This window comes from Ambystoma mexicanum, chromosome 4q, assembly GCF_040938575.1.
Source record: "Ambystoma mexicanum isolate Mex_15411 chromosome 4q, UKY_AmexF1_1, whole genome shotgun sequence".
NCBI lineage: Eukaryota > Metazoa > Chordata > Amphibia > Caudata > Ambystomatidae > Ambystoma > Ambystoma mexicanum.
Window position 1 is genome coordinate 857756072 of NC_090928.1, and position 18103 is coordinate 857774174.

General features: G+C 46.1%; 1 protein-coding gene across 2 annotated transcripts in view; it reads left to right on the forward strand.

Annotated features, from left to right (window-relative positions):
• LOC138468025 (fibrillin-2-like) overlaps window positions 1–18103 on the forward strand; it is a 691910-nt gene that overhangs the window by 276644 nt on the left and 397163 nt on the right. For both annotated transcript variants that reach the window (XM_069608420.1, XM_069608421.1), the window contains one exon: window positions 4003–4606. In XM_069608420.1, coding sequence (XP_069464521.1) covers window positions 4003–4606 — 604 coding nt within the window. The remainder of the gene's footprint in view (window positions 1–4002; window positions 4607–18103) is intronic.

Here is an 18103-nt window from a genome sequence, read left to right on the forward strand (position 1 = left end):
ACATACATACACACACACACACACACACACACACACACACACACACACACACACATACACACACAGACACACACACACAGACACACACACACACACTCACATTCCTACTCACTCACCCACCATTCACTCACCCACCATTCACTCACCCCCAAACCTCTCATGTCCACATGAACTGCATTCTCCACGCAGGAACGCACCCACCCACCTTAGAACATTCAAACACACACTATCACATTCATAATCATTCACCCACCAGTCACTCAATCATACACCTTCTCTTACGTCCACTCTCACTGCATTATCCACACAGGCCTACACCCACCCAGAAAATGCAAACACACACACTATCACAATTCTTCTCATTCACTCACCAACCCATAGCACATGCATACCTCTGACACACACTTCACACATGCAAAATGCACATCACAGTTATTTTTTTTAAAGCCTTGTTACCTGTTTTTCCAGCTTCGGTCCATCACAGCAGGCCACCCTCGGCTCCTTCGTGCTGCTCACAACCAGGAACCAGGAATCTGGGAGAGCTTCCAGGTTCCTGTACATGAGCCGGAGGAGAAGGGGTTGGAGCTGAACATGGTATGAGTGCTTCCTTCTCACGCTGCAAGCCCCAGCCCACCCCTCACTCTGATGAGCGAGGACTGGGATGGTGCCACCCAGATCTGGTGTGGCAGGCCCCCCCGCACCACAGGGGCTGCATGGCCCCGCTACTGCAGTGCCCAGGAACCTTTGTTAAAAATACCTTTTTTATTTTACATAGGGGTAGCAAGGGAGACTGCCTGGGTAGGAAGGTACACCCTAGGGGTCAAATAGGCGACCCCTAGCGACCCCCAAATGACATCCCTGCTTCTACAGACAACCCTAGCAACACACGAAGCTTGCACGCTTGTACTTCACATTTGTACCTAGCCCAGCACTGGCTACTGTTGGAAGCTGAAAAATGGAACTGGAAAGTACCTGCTATCTATTTTGAAAAATGGCAAAAAAAAAAAAAAAAAAAAAAAAAAAAAAATATATATATATATATATATATATATATATATATATATATATATATATATATATATATATCTATCTTGCAAATAGCTACTTGATTACTTGATAGCCTTTAGTTTGCACCTTGCTTACTAGACTAGCTGCTGTTGTATAATATAACCCCCCACCCCTTTCAAAGTGTTACATTTTTGGACTGTTTTTTATAAGGCCCTTTTCACATTGGTTTCAGTAGCAGCTTGATGCATTTTCCACAGGCAGGTTTCCTCCATTTCAAATACACGTGTCCTTTCCTCCATTAGTGACAGCCGGATGGCGTTTGCATGCTCCAGATGAAAATTGCAAACATCAAAGAACAGGTGGTGCATAATTCATTGGTTTTCTGCCTTTAAATGTAGGTCTCAGGTTCACAACCATGTACTATGACGGGCCATTGTGTGGTCCATTAATTAATTCAGTATTAGCTCCTTTAACTCAGCTTAAATCCATGGCCAACCTTTTTGACTACTTTTATAACTCTATTTTGGTACCATTTCCAGTGGTGGGAAATTTGTTTCCACGATCAATAGGCTGCAAAAGAGGGTTGCGCAACTCATTTTGACTGATTTGTTTCCTACCCCATTGCTCAATGCCCAGTCCATGAGGATGGTATGGACCATGTGCCTCTCCACCACATCCTCCACTTCAAAGGGTCTCAGTTTCGCCTGACTGATCATCCTCTGGCAATGCAGAGTGTGCTGGTAAGATACATTATGCGGTGCCTTTGGGTCTGTCAATTACCGCCCCTTCCCAAGGCTATCACGTGAAGTGTTGAGGGTGCTAGCTTCAAGGTACTGATGGCGGATGATGTCACTGGTGAAGTATGCATGGAGGGCAGAGGTGTTTGGGCAGGCTTGGAAGATAGGTGACTGAAGGTTCATTTTGTTAGTGTATCCAGCCACAGAGAGGTGGGTCCTCCTGTGTGGAAACTACAGACACTCCCTCACTGCCGTCCCCATCGTTGGAGAGTGCTGTGGACGAGGGGTCAGCGGAAGCTGAAATAAACACTCCAAGATTTTAGACCGTGCGCATGAGCCATATACTTGTGACTTATCACAGTTTCAAAGGGCAAACATTCCTTTGTATACTTCCCTTGGCTGGCATCTTCTCAAGGCGGCATATCACAGTGACTTTTTCTGCCTTCATAATCTTCCCCTCTGACGAGCTCACATGGTTTCAGATCCAGGAATAGGTGGCACCAGGAAGGTAGTGTCATGGGTCGAGATGTCCCTTGTACCGCCTGGAACTTGTCAAGGGATGCATGCACCTATCCATAAGGGAAGGCACAGGTGCAGAGGCAAAAGTCTATTCCTCCTCCTGAGCCATTTTTTTCTAGGGAACCACCTAGGCCTCCTCTGGCACCACCAAATGCACTGCTTCCTTGTCTTTCTCTGGGATACCATTTGCCCTGCACCTTTGCCACACTCTGTTCCTTAGTTATAACTATTGCCTCTAAAACTTCAAAGTCGATTAAGGAATTATCCAGGAAATGCTGTAGTGTACCTGCAGCTACAATGCCCTCGTCTTCCATTGGGGGAGTTAGGGTATCCCAGTAATAACCACACACTTGACCAGCTCTTTCCACCACCACTGGCACAAGCACTACCAGCATGGCCCAACCTGAGTGCTCTTCATTCTTCACCGCCTTTTCCACCCCTCCACGTCCTCTTCCAAAAGCATCCATAATGTCTCTCCCACCTCAGGCAACAACTGCTGTGGTTTTCAGCATCTGGGACTTGCCAGGCTCAAAACCACAAGACGCACCCCATTCTCCTCCATGGCCCCCACCTGGCAGTTATCACCCTCACCCATTGAGAAGTGACCTTCCTCTTCCTCTTCCCCCTCTTCCTCCAGATATGATGACCAGTCCTGCTTCACCCTTTCAATTCCTTTCTAAGGAGGGCTCATGCTTGTCAAAAACAACAAAGACAAGTGGATGATGAGGGCACACGCATTCATTGAAATAGACATACACAGGCAACTGCAAATGGTTCTCAGAAGCATGAAGGATGATGGCTGAAACACAGAAAGGACTCTCTTGCTAACAGTTCACACACAAATGTTTTGTATAGGTTTCACATAAACAAATGGAGTAAGTCATACAAGGCCTGGCGGAACAAAAAAGGAGCCACTTGAGATTAGGAATACTAAAAGGAAAAAGGCGTCTTTTCACTTTTTGTGGTGGCACAAATCTATCTATCTGTTTACTTTTTATATAGCGCTTCACACCCATGGGCCTCTAAGCGCTCACTGGCAAAAAAACATAAAACATAGAAGTCAGAAAGGAACGTCGTACAGAGAGGGCTAACATGGAAACGAATCTGGACCTGAGTCAAACAGATGGGAAAAGGAAATGGAGAAAAGATAAGGCCAACTCTTTTGGTCTTGTTTTTTCACATTGTATGAGAGAAAGTAAGGGTACAAATTAAAGATGACAAAGGGGGCCTTATTAAAAGGCAAGCAGAAAGAGGGCATCCAAAACACTAAAAACGAACACATGGGCACATAAAGACTATCAAACTCTTCCAAGCTCCACCAAATTCCTTAAAAACAGAAGCAGTGTGTCTGACCTGTACATTCCTGTAAATTACTGTCTAATAAAACCAACAAAAGGGAAATGGGCTGTGTTGGTCACAGGACCACCCGATACTTGCGAGAGCCAGCCAGATCTCCCCAGGTTATTTGGCGAATCAGCAGATTCAGTGTTTCTGATTGGCCCACAAAAGGGAAACCTGTGGTTTTCGATTCATCCCAAAGGCATGAGGCAATCTGGGGTTTGCTGAGCCTTAGTTCTAAGCACCAGTGTTTGTGCCGAACTGACGGGACAGTATCATTGGTTAAATGTGGCTTTGCAGGCAGTTTGTTTTGAACTGATGCTTGATCTGTATAACTATGATATGACTTTTATATTTGTGTATGAGATCTTAGAATGTTTCATTATTTCTTCTCCTCTAGGCCAACACGTTCCAGTGCATCCTGACTACCAATGGAGTGCAATCATTTGCTTTGCTGAAATATTCAGAAATGCTGTGGGTTCGTGGCCGGCGGCTGCATCACAGAGCTCTGATAGGATACACAAATGGCGCAGGAGTCTTTTACAATGATCCACTAACCAAGAAAAACGAAACCTATGAAGATAAAGGACGATACAGGCCCCACCAGGTAACTGGGAACACAAACCTGACTGGTCAGTGGATTTTTAGACTCGACTTGAATAACAGAACCGATTTGAGCGATAGCCAGAAATGTTGGCAGTGGTACCTTTCTGAACCAGACCCTTCCCTTTGGACTGTGGGGATATTGCCATGCCCCTGCCACCAATCCCAGGCATCAGTATATGGGACTTTCATACCAGAAGTCTTGCCTTCCATAAATGAAAACCTGGTCAGAAACTTGAGGGCTGTGGAAAGTGATGTCACAGTCTTTCAGTCCACCTTACCCAACAAGTTTTTGGCTGGACGCCGATGTCTTTATGACACAGAGGGCTACCTTACCCACGGCTTCAGTGACCGATACTTTATTTACAGCCAAGATGCTTCTCAAACCCAAGACCATATAGGTAGGTGGTGGCCTATTCTTATCTGCTATCTTTAATATCTTTTTTGCTTCTGTTTTGTTCTCACGTATATGTTTGATTTGTTTAACAGTATTATGTTAATAGAGTACAATTAATATGCCCAGCTGCACCAGGGAAAAGAGGGAAAGGGTATGAAAAGAATACGCAGGGTGTGAAAGAGAAATCATACTGAAAAATGATCGACAAGTAACACACAAGAACACTGAAGAAGGACTTCAGTCTTGCTGCACCCATAGCACACAATCAGCTGGCTCTGAGAGAAACTCAGATGTTATTTAAGGACAAGGTGGAGAGACGCCAAGCAATGGAGAGCACCAGCATGACGTAGAAAGGGCAGAGGCTCACAGTTGCATTATGTTCATCGCCAAGGTCCCCCAACTAATGTGGGAGTAGGTGGGTACAGCCGTTCGGTCTCTGCTAGAGGAGATAGTGACTGGGGCAGGAAGCGGTAACAGCAGGATTTGCAGCAGGTGGCTGAGCGGCAGCGTGAGAAGGAAGACAACGAGGTGCATGCTGGGCAAGAGAAGGCGGAAATGGGGCATCAAGAGCTTTCATGCCAGGGGCATGAAAACCAATGTCTACAAGGTTCAGGTGCTGCAAGAAGAGTATGAGGCTTGGCAGGTAAACACTATGCATTAAGCACAATTGCAATGTGCAACTACATTTGGTGGTGGTTGGAAATGATCTGCAAGAGCCACATGGCATTCTCATCGCATGCCTCCATGGAACCCTCAACCTCACCTCGTACTCAAGCCTGACAGCATGATAAATAGTCCCAACCACACCCAGTTTCAATGGGAACATCGCTGAAGCACAATTTGCACCGTGCCCCCTTGTCCTGTGGTAGAAAGGGGTTGGTCACCTGACATGCAGGAACACTTTGCCTACATTGCGGAATGGTGCTCATCTAGGGTAGCTGTACAACAGCGCAGTTTGAGTTGCTATTAAGTCCCATCTGTGAGGCCATCACCCAAATATCCCCCAGAACATTGAGCAAAGGTTCAGAAGGATTGGAAGCTGTTATGCATTAGGGAGACTCAGAGAAATATGTGCAGTTCCAGTGAATGCATGGCAGGCAGACCCTCAGCAATATTTGTAGTTGCAGGTATTGCATAGCTGGGAATCCAGAGAAATATTAGTGTCTGCACTTTTGCATAGCAGGAGACCCAGTGGAATATTTGAGGTAGCCACTATTGCATAGCAGGGAAACTCTTTGAACTGATAGCTATTACATAGGACAGAGACACAGAGAAACAGTTGCAGTTTGAGCTGTCATGTATGGGGGAGACCCACATAAATATTTCAGGTGCAGTATTAGAGAGCCCCACAGAAATATATGCAAATGCGGCTATCGCATAGCAGGGAGGCCCCACAAATCTTCATGGTTAGGGCTCCTGTGTTGCAGGGACAACCGGATAAAAATACAAATTTGTGTGGCTCTTTTGCAGCTTAGAACAGTCTCTTGTTTGCGGGTCTTGTGAAGCCGGCACAATGGAAAACAAAAACGATCTTATATTTGTGTCTATTTTTCTGCAGTGAGAACCCCAAGCATTGGTGCTATTGTGTAGTAGGGAAAGATCAAAGAACTCTCATGTCAGTGGTTCAAACGCAGCAGGGAGAACAACAACAATTCTCACGTTTGCATTTAGAACCTGAAAGATTCTCATGTTTGTGGTGTTTATGTAGCAAGGAGAGGCCACACAATTTCGCATGTTTGTGGTTCTTGAGTAGCAAAAAGAACTTGACATTTGTCAAGTTATGGCTCTTGTGTAGTAGGGGCAACAAAACAATTGTCATGTTTGTGGCTTCTGTGAGGCACTGGCAACCCCAAACGTTATCTTGTTTGCAGCTTTCACCAAGCAGGGAGAACTGTACCCCTCCTCTGTGCCCCTCTGTATCCTATACACTGCTATGTATCTGTTCTGTTGTTACCTCTGAAAAGCGCTCCGTTATGCATCTGTGCTGTTGTATACCTCTGTAAAGCACTCAGTTGTGTATCTCTGTGGTTCCATACCTCTAAAGCTCTCCATTGCTTCTCAAAGCTAGGTCTCAGTTGTGTATCTCTGTGGTTGCATACCTCTAAAGCTCTCCATTGCTTCTCAAAGCTAGGTCTCAGTTGTGTATGTCTGTGGTTGCATACCTCTAAAGCTCTCCATTGCTTCTCAAAGCTAGGTCTCAGTTGTGTATCTCTGTGGTTGCATACCTCTAAAGCTCTCCATTGCTTCTCAAAGCTAGGTCTCAGTTGTGTATCTCTGTGGTTGCATACCTCTAAAGCTCTCCATTGCTTCTCAAAGCTAGGTCTCAGTTGTGTATCTCTGTGGTTCCATGCCTCTAAAGCTCTCCATTGCTTCTCAAAGCTAGGTCTCAGTTGTGTATCTCTGTGGTTGCATACCTCTAAAGCTCTCCATTGCTTCTCAAAGCTAGGTCTCAGTTGTGTATCTCTGTGGTTGCATACCTCTAAAGCTCTCCATTGCTTCTCAAAGCTAGGTCTCAGTTGTGTATCTCTGTGGTTGCATACCTCTAAAGCTCTCCATTGCTTCTCAAAGCTAGGTCCGCCCTCAACAAATACCATAATAATAATAATAATAATAGCTATAAAATGGGCACTGGGAGTGTGGCTCTTTTCTCTTCATTACTGTTCTTAAATATTAGGAGCAGCACTCAAGATAATCAGTAGCGCAAATGCTAATGGAATCACATGTTTACACACATCACTAGTTAGTCACTATAACAATCCCTGTTACCAGCACCACAAACCAATCCTAGTCCAGTTCTGTTTGTCTGACTTGAAGCAGACAACAATGTCATCATCCGAGATGGTGTGCTAGCTATGTTTAGGTGTTTTATCTTAATCTGCCGTAATGCGGTGCTGATTCAGCTTAGTGACCACCAAGTGTTAGACGTGAAGCACTGAAAGGTTTCTCCTCTCGTCAGACACAAATGCCCAGGCTGTTCTAAAAGCTCAGAGAGCAAACAGGCAGGGGGAGCAGCGCAAGGACTCTATGGGCCTCATTGTAAGTTTGCCTGTCCAGAAACAAGGGTGCTGGTGAGCTCACCGGCACCCTTGTTTGTGGATCGGCAAACTAAAAGTCTGCCTTCCCGGGATGCTGTGCCCGACAGGTCTGGCCCTTCCAGGCACAGCGGTCATGGTCAACAGTGCCGCTGCTTCTGTGTCCCCACTTCACTAGAGTCTAATGGGAATTCCATGGGAATTGGGATTTACAAATATACCGACGCCTGACTTCCCAGCCGCCGGACTCGGAATGAGCCGGTGGCACCGATAGGTCAGGCGGCAATAAATTATTCTGAGTCTGGCGGCAACCCGCTGGTAGCACCGACAGGGTTACTGCCAGACTCGGAATGAGGCCCAAAGTCTACCCCCAGGTTCAGCAGAACTAGCAGACTGCTTACTCCATCAATACTGTAGTGCATCACCATTCCTACCTATGTGAGATTTATCAAGCATGGGAACATCCACCATCGGAGCTGCTGAAGTTCAGCAGACCTTCTGCACTCTCCTGTAGATCCATCTACATTGAGCATCTTCGAGTCAGTAAAGAGGGTGTCCCACTGGATCTCCAGCTTATTAGCAGTGTTCAGAGAAAAATGGTGAGATGAGATAATGCAGGTGGTAAGAGGAAAGTATCTCCTGGCGGACCATAGTCTTGACATCTCCAATGGTATGCTGAACACAGAGATTGCTTCTCGCTACTTTAGGCACCATGTATTGCAGATGATGCGGCTTGGGTCTTGGAAACTGCCCTTTCACCATCACATTTTGAAAATTATACAGTGCTGTAGTGCGTTTCCCTGCGTTCTTATGGCAGAGTACTGAAAGCAAAATATGACAACAAATGTTTTGATTTTCTCAGGCTATTGGGTGACTAAGATGTGGCATCCTGCTCTGTCCCCTCCCTGTGGTCCTGCTGCTTTTGTATGTGACTGACTGTAATGTAAAGTTTGTGTATGTGTGTTAGGGAGAATTCTCATAAATGTGCTAATTACCTTCACCTTAGAGACCCCCTGCAACTTTGCTGGATTTTGAGGACTTGATTTTTTACCTGGAAAGAGTGCGAGCCTTTTTTCCCACTCTTTCATGTGTTTTGATGTGTGTGTTTCACTGGTGTTCTTTGAATATGGGGTTTTAGATAACTCCATAGGCATAATCTCTTTATGTGTGTTACACAGCACCTTCAGTGCAGTGACACAGGGATGTCTTTGAGACTTCCCAACAGTTTAAATACCTTCTCTGGGATAAACTACTGTTTCCCAGAGAGTGTAAAGTGAAATTGACTTTACTAGTCTTTGCAAATTCATAGACCCAGCACACACCATCTTACAATGGAGTGCTGGAGGGTTTACATAGTATCCCATGTGTCTAAACACTCATGTAGCAGTCAAATGCTACCCTTTCCTATTGAAAAAGCTGGTGGCAGTCGTTTTACAATGAACTACCATGATTTTTCCTGATCATGAACACCGGTACCTAAAAATCACTTTTTTTTCAAGATGGCGCCTTAAACCCCTTTATTTAAAAAGGTCCCGGTATTCTTTTTTCGCCATTTCTTTTTGGAAAGGTCCTTCTAGAGTTTGTCTCTGCGCGCCAAACCAGGTTTGCTCCCTTTGGTCATGTGCCTTTGGCAGGCTTCAGTAGTGAAGACCGTCTCTGGTGTCTGAGTGTCTGCAGTGGGCAGGAAGAGAGGGAGGTGCCTGAAACTCCCTGTGCTTAGTCTCCTAGGAGACCCAAATGCACTATGGCATGGTTGGCTGGCTAACTGTCCGGTAAAGAAAGCCACCCTGCTGGGTGAGTGACAGCTAGGCTGGAATGGATGGGAGCAAACTGTTTAAAAGGTGAATCTCCTGGACTAGAAGGCAGAGTCAACCACTGGAATGAAAGAACCAAAGACGAGCTGGAAGAGGATGGCTTCTGCAATTCCTGCACCATTGGTTTGCCCGGTGAAGCCCTGTTGCAGGTCCGAACTGCCAAAGCTCCATTCGACACAGAAGTTCCTTCAAGGACGGCTTCTTCCTTTGAGTTGGTGGGACCAATCAACTCGTAAGACACCTGGATACCATTCTCAAGGCTGGTTAGGATTAACCAGGGAGAGGGACACCAGCTTGTGTTCTTGAATCTACAACTACTGCAAACTGAAGTGACTCCATCTTGTTTGCTTTCTCTGACAATCCCGTGCAGTGCAAGAGTCCCCCAACATCCTCCCTCTTGTCCCCACGACTGAGGCTCAGGAACAGTGAGACAAGCAATTGCTTTCCTAAATATCTTCCTTCTCGAGCTCTTCGATTCATCCGCCTCCAACTCGCTCAGGGTCAGTCGCTTCTCCACAGAACGAGTTGGTGCTAGATCTCTTTCCTCAGTGGGTGCCTCCCTCTGGAACAGACTCCCTGCCTCCCTTAAACTTGAGGAGAACCATCTCCGGTTCAGTAAGCACCTCAAATCCTTTCTCTTTGCTTTTGCTTTTTCTCCTCCTCTCCCCTGCTGACTTCCTGGCTGAAACCAAAACTGCATTGGTTACCTGGCCACTCTCTGATCTCGGGCTCAGGCCCCTCAACCACCAGTTGCACACCTGCGCTGCCTTCCTTGTAACCTCCGCACTTGGGGACTGTTGCTGTATCCCTACAGTCCCACTACCAGCACTTGACACATGTTGTCTGCACTTAACCTTGCTACCTGCTGGCCGCACTTCTACTTATTGATATTTATTCTTTTATCCCATGTACAGTACTGTCAACTCCCCCTTCCCCTGCACTCTCCCCCTTCCTCAATCCCATGCACTTGCGCAATCTGAATGACACCTGGCCTAGTAGGATCGCTGTCTGTCTTCCCTCTGTTCCCCCTCCCTTGCCTCGTCTAGCCTTGAAACACTTGTGTATAGGCACGTTATAAATGCCATATCATATCATGCCTGCAGGAACTGCCAGAAAACCACAACTTCATCAGCATTTGTTTCTTCATAATAAGGTACTGTGCACATTCGCTTGAGAAAACCTCTCTCTCGCGGTGACGTGAAACTTTCCCAACTTGCAGGCCTAATCAGCTTGTGACCTGACATATGAAAACTACTTCTAAGAACTTTTGCAAAGACTTTACCATTTGATACCAGAACTGCTCTTTCCTATCCAGAACACTAGCCCATTGACTTTGGCCTGGCCTATTGACTTGAATTGAACTAGTCTGGTGAACTGAAACTATTTGCACTGTATACCAAGTATATGTAATCTATTCTACTACTTTATGCCTTTTTACTCCTTTTGAAAGTCACTGAAGTGCCATTTTGCTCCCACTTCAGGGGAACCTAACATGTTCAGAAACGTATTGGTTTAGTACTGAAGTATATCTGTGTATATTATTAAGTTGCCTAACACTAGTGAATGTTTTATAAATGATAGTGTAAATAAATTAGTAAGTGTTTTACCAAGAAGCCTTGAGTATAAGTGTCTACTTGAACCACTGTGATTGTAAGTCCTCTGTGTAATATCTTGTACTGCTCACATTCCCTCTTGAGATAAGCCTGAGTGCTCAGCCCTGCTACAACTAAACTGTGTAGTACAGACTTATAACAAAGGTTGATTTTGCTTACACCTGTAGCCCTAATTGTATGTCATGGTCCCAGAGGGAACTGCATGCAATTCTGTCTAACAATGTGTGATGACATACATGTATTTTTCGCGCTGCTATGGTTCCAGCGTTGGCAGTTGGAGATGACTTACCTGAATATGGGATCCTGTGGGTACATGTCCTTCATACTCATGTAAAAGTGCATGTTAGAGTAAAGGTACTTACCTGAGGGCTGATCTGTGACTCAAGCAGGTTTCACGTACAGCTCCATTCTTCAAGTGGTGAATGGGATGAGCTGTGTATCATGTCTGCATATTATGGTAGGCTACAGTGCTGTTGGTTAGTCCATGATTTTGAGGCTGTTATTATCACCTGTTCTTCAGAGGTATGTTATTAATGCAAAGATTTGCATTTTAAGTGGAAGCTGGTGACCTAGTGATGTTTTCCTCTACAGTTAGTTTATTCTGCAAGGAACTCTATGTGTAGTCTGTGTGTCTGCAAAGTGTACATCTGTTCTCCCGGTTGTGGTTAGCAGCCTGTGTTGTCTTGGCCGACTGTGGTTGCGATTCTGCCCAAGATGGGCTCACGTCATAACTGCTGAGTATGCACAGCTCTGAAGGTCGTTTGCTCTGTCCGTCTGTGCCCAGATGTGTGTGTCTGCTTGAGCTCAGGTCTTGGTCTCAGAAAGTATCCTTTTTTGTCCAGACCCTTCAAGGCAAGGTATGGTCAGTACTAATCACTCTGGCAGGGCATCGGAGCGTGCCAGGTGCATAGAGTGAGCATGGTACAAGTGACATAATACAGCTAGTATGTAGATGAGTAGTTATTCTCTGCGGTCTCGATGGTTGAAATGGGATCTGTATGTTACTTCAATTTTAGTCTTTTTCAATGTATGGCACAATGCGATTTTATTTGGTCCTTCTTTTTAAGTGTTGTGTGTATTAGTGCAATGCAATTATGTAATGGTTGTTGTTCATGCTGGTTTATGGATTGCCTTTATCCGAATAAACTTTGATGATGATGATGATGATCAAATCGTCCGGCTCCCCAAATTATCCACAGTACAGCAAATGTTTGCCAAATTCTACTCTTCCAAGGAGGACTGTGCCCCTACACCTCTCCACAACTTGAAACCTGTTCAGCCGATGAGGTATTTACTAACGATATATCATATCCCTGCTTCTAAAGCTCTCCCCGGGCATTCAATACCATATTACCTGCTAGCGTGGAATGAAAATGAACAGTACATACATTACAAAAGTCCACATCGTCCAACTCAACCCAGGTAATATCTGCAAAAGTTATCCCAGCTAGTGAGGACATTCCTCTAAGGAGTGCCAATATTCTACTTCTATTTAATGGCAACTCGACTTCATCTTGAAAGATAGTTGAAAATCTCACTCTCTGAGAGAATTTACCACTGTCCTCCCCAATCCCCTCTCAAAATCCAAAAGCAGAGAGTCCCATTCCTGACGAAGGTAATGGCTCTGAATTATGCCTCTCGTTTTGCTCCCTAAGGATCAGATAACTAAGAGGGAATGTTATGCCCTCTAGAAACCCGCTTTGCCCATACCCCCTGTGACTTCACTGGTATTACTCAATTCAGGCACTGAGATAATATCAACTTCTTTAAGAGTTACTATAGAAGTGTCCTCCACACATGTCCTTGTATTTCTTCTTAACATTGTTCTGCTTCATTCCTCTAGACTTTGTTCTTTTGTTCTTAGTAAGAGGTGAAGGAGTGTTTGAGCTTCAAGCATTTACGGCCTCAGGCACTATGGCTAAAGGATCTATGGCCTCTTCCACACCATACCAGTTAGAGATTAATGCTTTTGCTGGGAGTCCTCAATTACCATCGGGAATTGGGAAGGGGTTCTTATTGCTGAGAATCCTCAATTACAATCTGCACATTAGGGATAGACAGCCCTTCGTCCCCATTGGAAACATAGGGGGTCATTGCGAGATTGCTGTACCAGCGGCTTACCGGCAACCTTGACTTACGGTTTCCACCACCCGATATCTCAGTATTACTTGGATATTATGGGTGGCAGCGTAATGGTAAAATCATTCCCATCGAGTCCCAGAGGACTCCATTGGGTGGGAACCACTGAAGCACCAGTGCATTATCTGCCGGTCAGGACTGCCAGTAGTTCACTGCCCCTACTGGCAGAATCAAAGTATGCTGGTCCGGAAAAGGTGCTGGTACACTTTGTTACCTGCACTTTTTTCCAGACCAGCATACCCGTTCTGATTAGTACAGTAAAGAATACTCCTTAAACATTTTTGAGATCTGGACCTTTTCATAGCTGGAAGATTTTTCACATTTTTAGGTTTTTTCTCCTTAAGTAAGTGATCTCGTTTGTGCTTACCGTGAGCCTGAAGGACACCCCCGCAAGCTCATGGAACTGACATGTCCTCAGCAAAACCTTGATGGCTCTCCTTGGGTAGCATATTTGAATCATCAGCTTCTTTTGAGGGATTCAAGCAATTCACTTGCGGACCCAGAGCCCTCCTTTCTTGACCATTTAGCAAAAGTATTAAAGGTTCCTTAATGTCCAAAAGCATCAATGTGATTTCACCTTATAACTGATTTTATCATACATCCGAACGAGGCCTTGCAACACAAAGTTTAAAGCCGCAATGGACTGACCCTCCATAGTAAAAGATTCTAACCCGTGAGAGTTACTTCCTTTGTCAAACATAAATTGCTGATTGCAATCATGTGCACTCGATGGTGAAGAAAGATGAGAATTAGATTGGCTCTCGATGGCAGAAGGTGAATTCGGAAACGGGCACAGAGATGCACTTAAATTTGTGCCAGGTAACTCCAAGCCTCTGATGTCGTCATCCAAACGGAGGCAGGCACCCAATAAAGATGCATTAGCATTCTCAAGGGTGCCAGTCTGTTCTCGTAAATTAACTTGTTGCAAGACACAGGATAAGTTTATAACTGCCGATGGCTGGTCGGACATCTCACTAGCCAACTCTACATTTAGTGATACATTCTCTAATTGAGAGTCATTGGGTGAAACCCCAACCAACATAGGCTACGTCAACTGGCTCTTTTCATTTACCCCCCCTCGGGTCATCCATCAGCCCCGCATCAGACCCATCATTTCCTTGGGTGGACCAACAAACTATAAGATATGGAAGTCATCATTGGAAAAAATCAGTAATTTAAGAGCGAGTATTAACTTCAGCTGTGTCAGAATCCATTGCCTCCTCCAGTACTTTGGAGACCGCTGTGTCAAGTGGAGTGGGGTTTGCACTTTTTAGATGATACCGTTTTGCTTTGCATTTTGGTGGCAGACAGAGAAGCTGTCGAGCACACACCAGTAAAGTTGGCACAGGAAGTGATTGAATGGTAGAAACAAGACCAAATTATAATCAAACATTCAGCTCCTTCCTTCCAATAAGCGCTGTTCAGATCTGCCTTCTCAATTTATCAGTATAACGGCGCATCCTCCAACTAGCCGCTAGACTGCCATAGACTGTACTGGTAGCTGTACCTTTGCGCCATCGATTTTCTCCAGACGCCGCTTTTAACATATCCTCCTCCTCAGTTAAAGCCGAAGAGTGTAAAACAAGTCCACACCACTACAGAAGTCATCAGTGCTGCCGTAGACTGTATTTGTAGCCGTATTTTCGCAATCTTTACATTAATGACAAATATATTCGTTTCAAAGAAATAATGTGGACCAACCAATACAATAAATAACATATGTATTGAAAAACATATTTTATTATGTACTGTGTGTACTTATTACATTTCTTCTGTTTTTCAGACGGCAAATTAAGAAATTGTTTTCGGTAACGGTAAATAATGAGTTTGTTAATATATTGAGTAACAAATGACTGTTCATTTTTGCAGTAAAGAAGATAATAAACCTTGTGTAACAACTGGATTTTCCTTCTCCTCTTTGTGTCTGGCTGCCATGTAATGAGTGACGTCATAGTGGTTCAGAGTGGTGGAATGTTGGTTTGTATATCCCTGAGGCCTTCCAGAGCCAGGCCAAGGGCGCGGTGTTGAGCGCTGCAGGTCCGCAGAGCACACTGCTCAATCCGCGTCCACTACGTGCTACGCATCGCATGAACGTTCGACTCTGCTTCGTTAAAAACCTGCGTGCAAAACCCTCAGTGGCAAAGCCAGCGCAGACCAAGGGAACAGTGTTGAGAGCCACAGGTCTGCAAAGTATGCTACTCAATCCACATCCACTTCATGCTACGCATCGCATCGCCGTTCGACTCTGCTTTGTTTAAAACCTGCGTGCCAAACCCTCTGTGGCAAAGCTCACAAAGGGCACAGTGTTGAGCGCTGCAGGTCCACAGAGCACGCTGCTCGATCTACGTCCACCAAGTGCTACGCATTGCATCGACATTCAATTCTGCTTTGTTGAAAACCGGCTTGCCGAACCCTCTGTGGCAAAGACTGCGCACGCTAAGAGTGCTGTGTGGAGAGCTGCAGGTCCACAGAGCATGCTGCTCCATCCATGTCCACTACGTGCTATGCATAGCATTGATGTTCGACTCTGTTTTGTTTACAACCTGCATGCTGAACCCTCTGCGGCAAAGCCCATGCAGGCCAAATGAGCGGTGTTGAGCTATGTAGGTGATAAACTCCACTGCCACGTACCATGCCTCGCTTTTTCAACCTGTCACTGTGGTCCCGCAACAACCTCAGGCAGATCTGAGACAGGCAACAGCCCGTAACCCAAGGGCCCCCCACGGCAACCTCCATGCAAGTCCAGTCAGGCTCCAGTGATGCCTGCCATAACTGGACTGCAGGTAAGCGCCTTGGTGGTTTCCTGCTCCTTGCACCTTGGTGCTAACCCAACCCACGTCTAGGCCACCCCCACCAATACCCCTATCAGCCTGACGCCTGTGGCTCCACCCCCTCCAATCCATACGAGGAATCGGTTCCTTAGGCGACACACACCGCTAACCGCGTGCATCCCACACCATGATCCCTAGCCATTCAGCCCATCGCAGATACGCAGACCATGGCCCACACATCCTGAAACCACTGTATCTACTATCACTATGCCCCTTCCAGTCCTTACGAGGAATAGGTTCCTCAGGCTGCACACTCGGCTCACTGTGTGCATCCCACACTATGCTCCCCAGCCATTACGCCCATCGCAGACACGTCGACCATGCCCCACGCACCCGAAACCTCTGGATCTGTTATTGCTACGCCCCCTCCGATCCTAATCAGGAATAGATTCCTCAAGCTGTGCACTCGGCTCACTGAGTGTGTCCAACACCATGCTCCTCAACCACTCCGCCCATTGCAGACACACAGACCATGCCCCATGCAACTTGAAACCTCTGGATCTGCTATTGCTACACCCCCTCTGATCTTTATGAGGAATAGGTTAGTCAGGCTGCGCACTCAGCTCACTGCATGCATTCCCACACCACGCTCCTCAACCATTGCGCCCATTGCAGATTCGCAGACCATGCCCCACGCAACCTGAAAGCTCTGATTCTGCTATCGCTACACCCCCTCTGATCCTTATGAGGGATAGGTTCCTCAGACTGCGCACACAGTTCACCCCATGTTTCCCTCTCTATGCTCCCCAGCCATTGTATCCTATGCAAATGTGCAAGCCCACCAGACCAATCCATAACACTATCAACTGAGTGCTTATCAACACAAAATCAGTCCCTGTCCACATAGATGAAATTCATGACCTCCTAACTTCCAACAACCTCGACTTACTTGCTAGCACTGAAACCTGGCTCCACCCCGCTCCAGGCACAGCCCTTTTCATCACCATCCCTCTGGTATACACCATCCTAAGATTTGACAGATCCTCTAAAACAGGAGGCAGCGTCACCCTCATCTTCAAAAACACCCTCACTATCAGAGCCACACACACCGTCATCTCCAACTGCGAATCAGTACTCACCAAGCTCTCCATGTCACCTACTGATTCCATCACCATCCTCCTTATCTGCCACCCTCCTGGTCCCAGCCTTGCCTTCTAGGATAATTTACTGCAAAGCATCTTCTCCTCCATTAAGCCCAACTCAAAATGTGCAATCCTTGCTGACCACAACCTAGGCCTCAATGATCCAGTAGACTCACTCGCCCCAGCGTAGCCACTTCACTCAAACAAGCTGGCTTCACGCAATGATCCCTCCAGCCCACCCACGACCAAAGCTGCATCCTTGACTAGATCAGCGACCTCAATTGAAACATCTCCATTGCTGTCAACTCCCCTTGCCCATGGTCTGACCATCACACCATTGCCTTCAAAATCCCCCTTCACAACGCCCCAGACTAGCTCACCCTGCTAAACCTGAAGGTATGGCCCATTGCACAAAAAACTTCAACACTAATCTCACCTGTTACCTGCTACCCTTGCTCACCCCCATCCTCAGTGACAGATCCAGCAGATCTGGTTGGCATCTACAAGCAAACCATTGCTCAGGCAGTCAACACGCTTGCACCACTCAAACTTCGGAAAGCCAAATCCTCACTAAAATAAATGCTTCGTTCACACCTGAATTCCTCAAAGCCTGTGCCAAAAAGGTGGGCCTCTGAGATAGCTTGGAGAAAAAAAACTCTGCTGCCTCCAAAGCCCTCCTCTTCCTCACCAAAAACTACAGAAGGGAAATCTGAGCTGCCAAAACAAGCAGCTACAACTCTAGAATCAGTAACGCCAAATCCAGCTCCCGGGAACTATTCACAATCCTGCGGGAGCTAGAGACCCCCTCCCCCAGCCAGTGTACAGTGCTTGGTGCAACAAAATCCAAGACACCCTCACTGGAAAAGTCAACTCCCTCAAAGAAAAAAATACTCTCCAAACAACTTTCCATGCTAGCCAAACCACCACCACCCACATAACCCAGCATATTACTGGCCACACCTGCACCCCGTTCAACTTCCACCCTGTCTC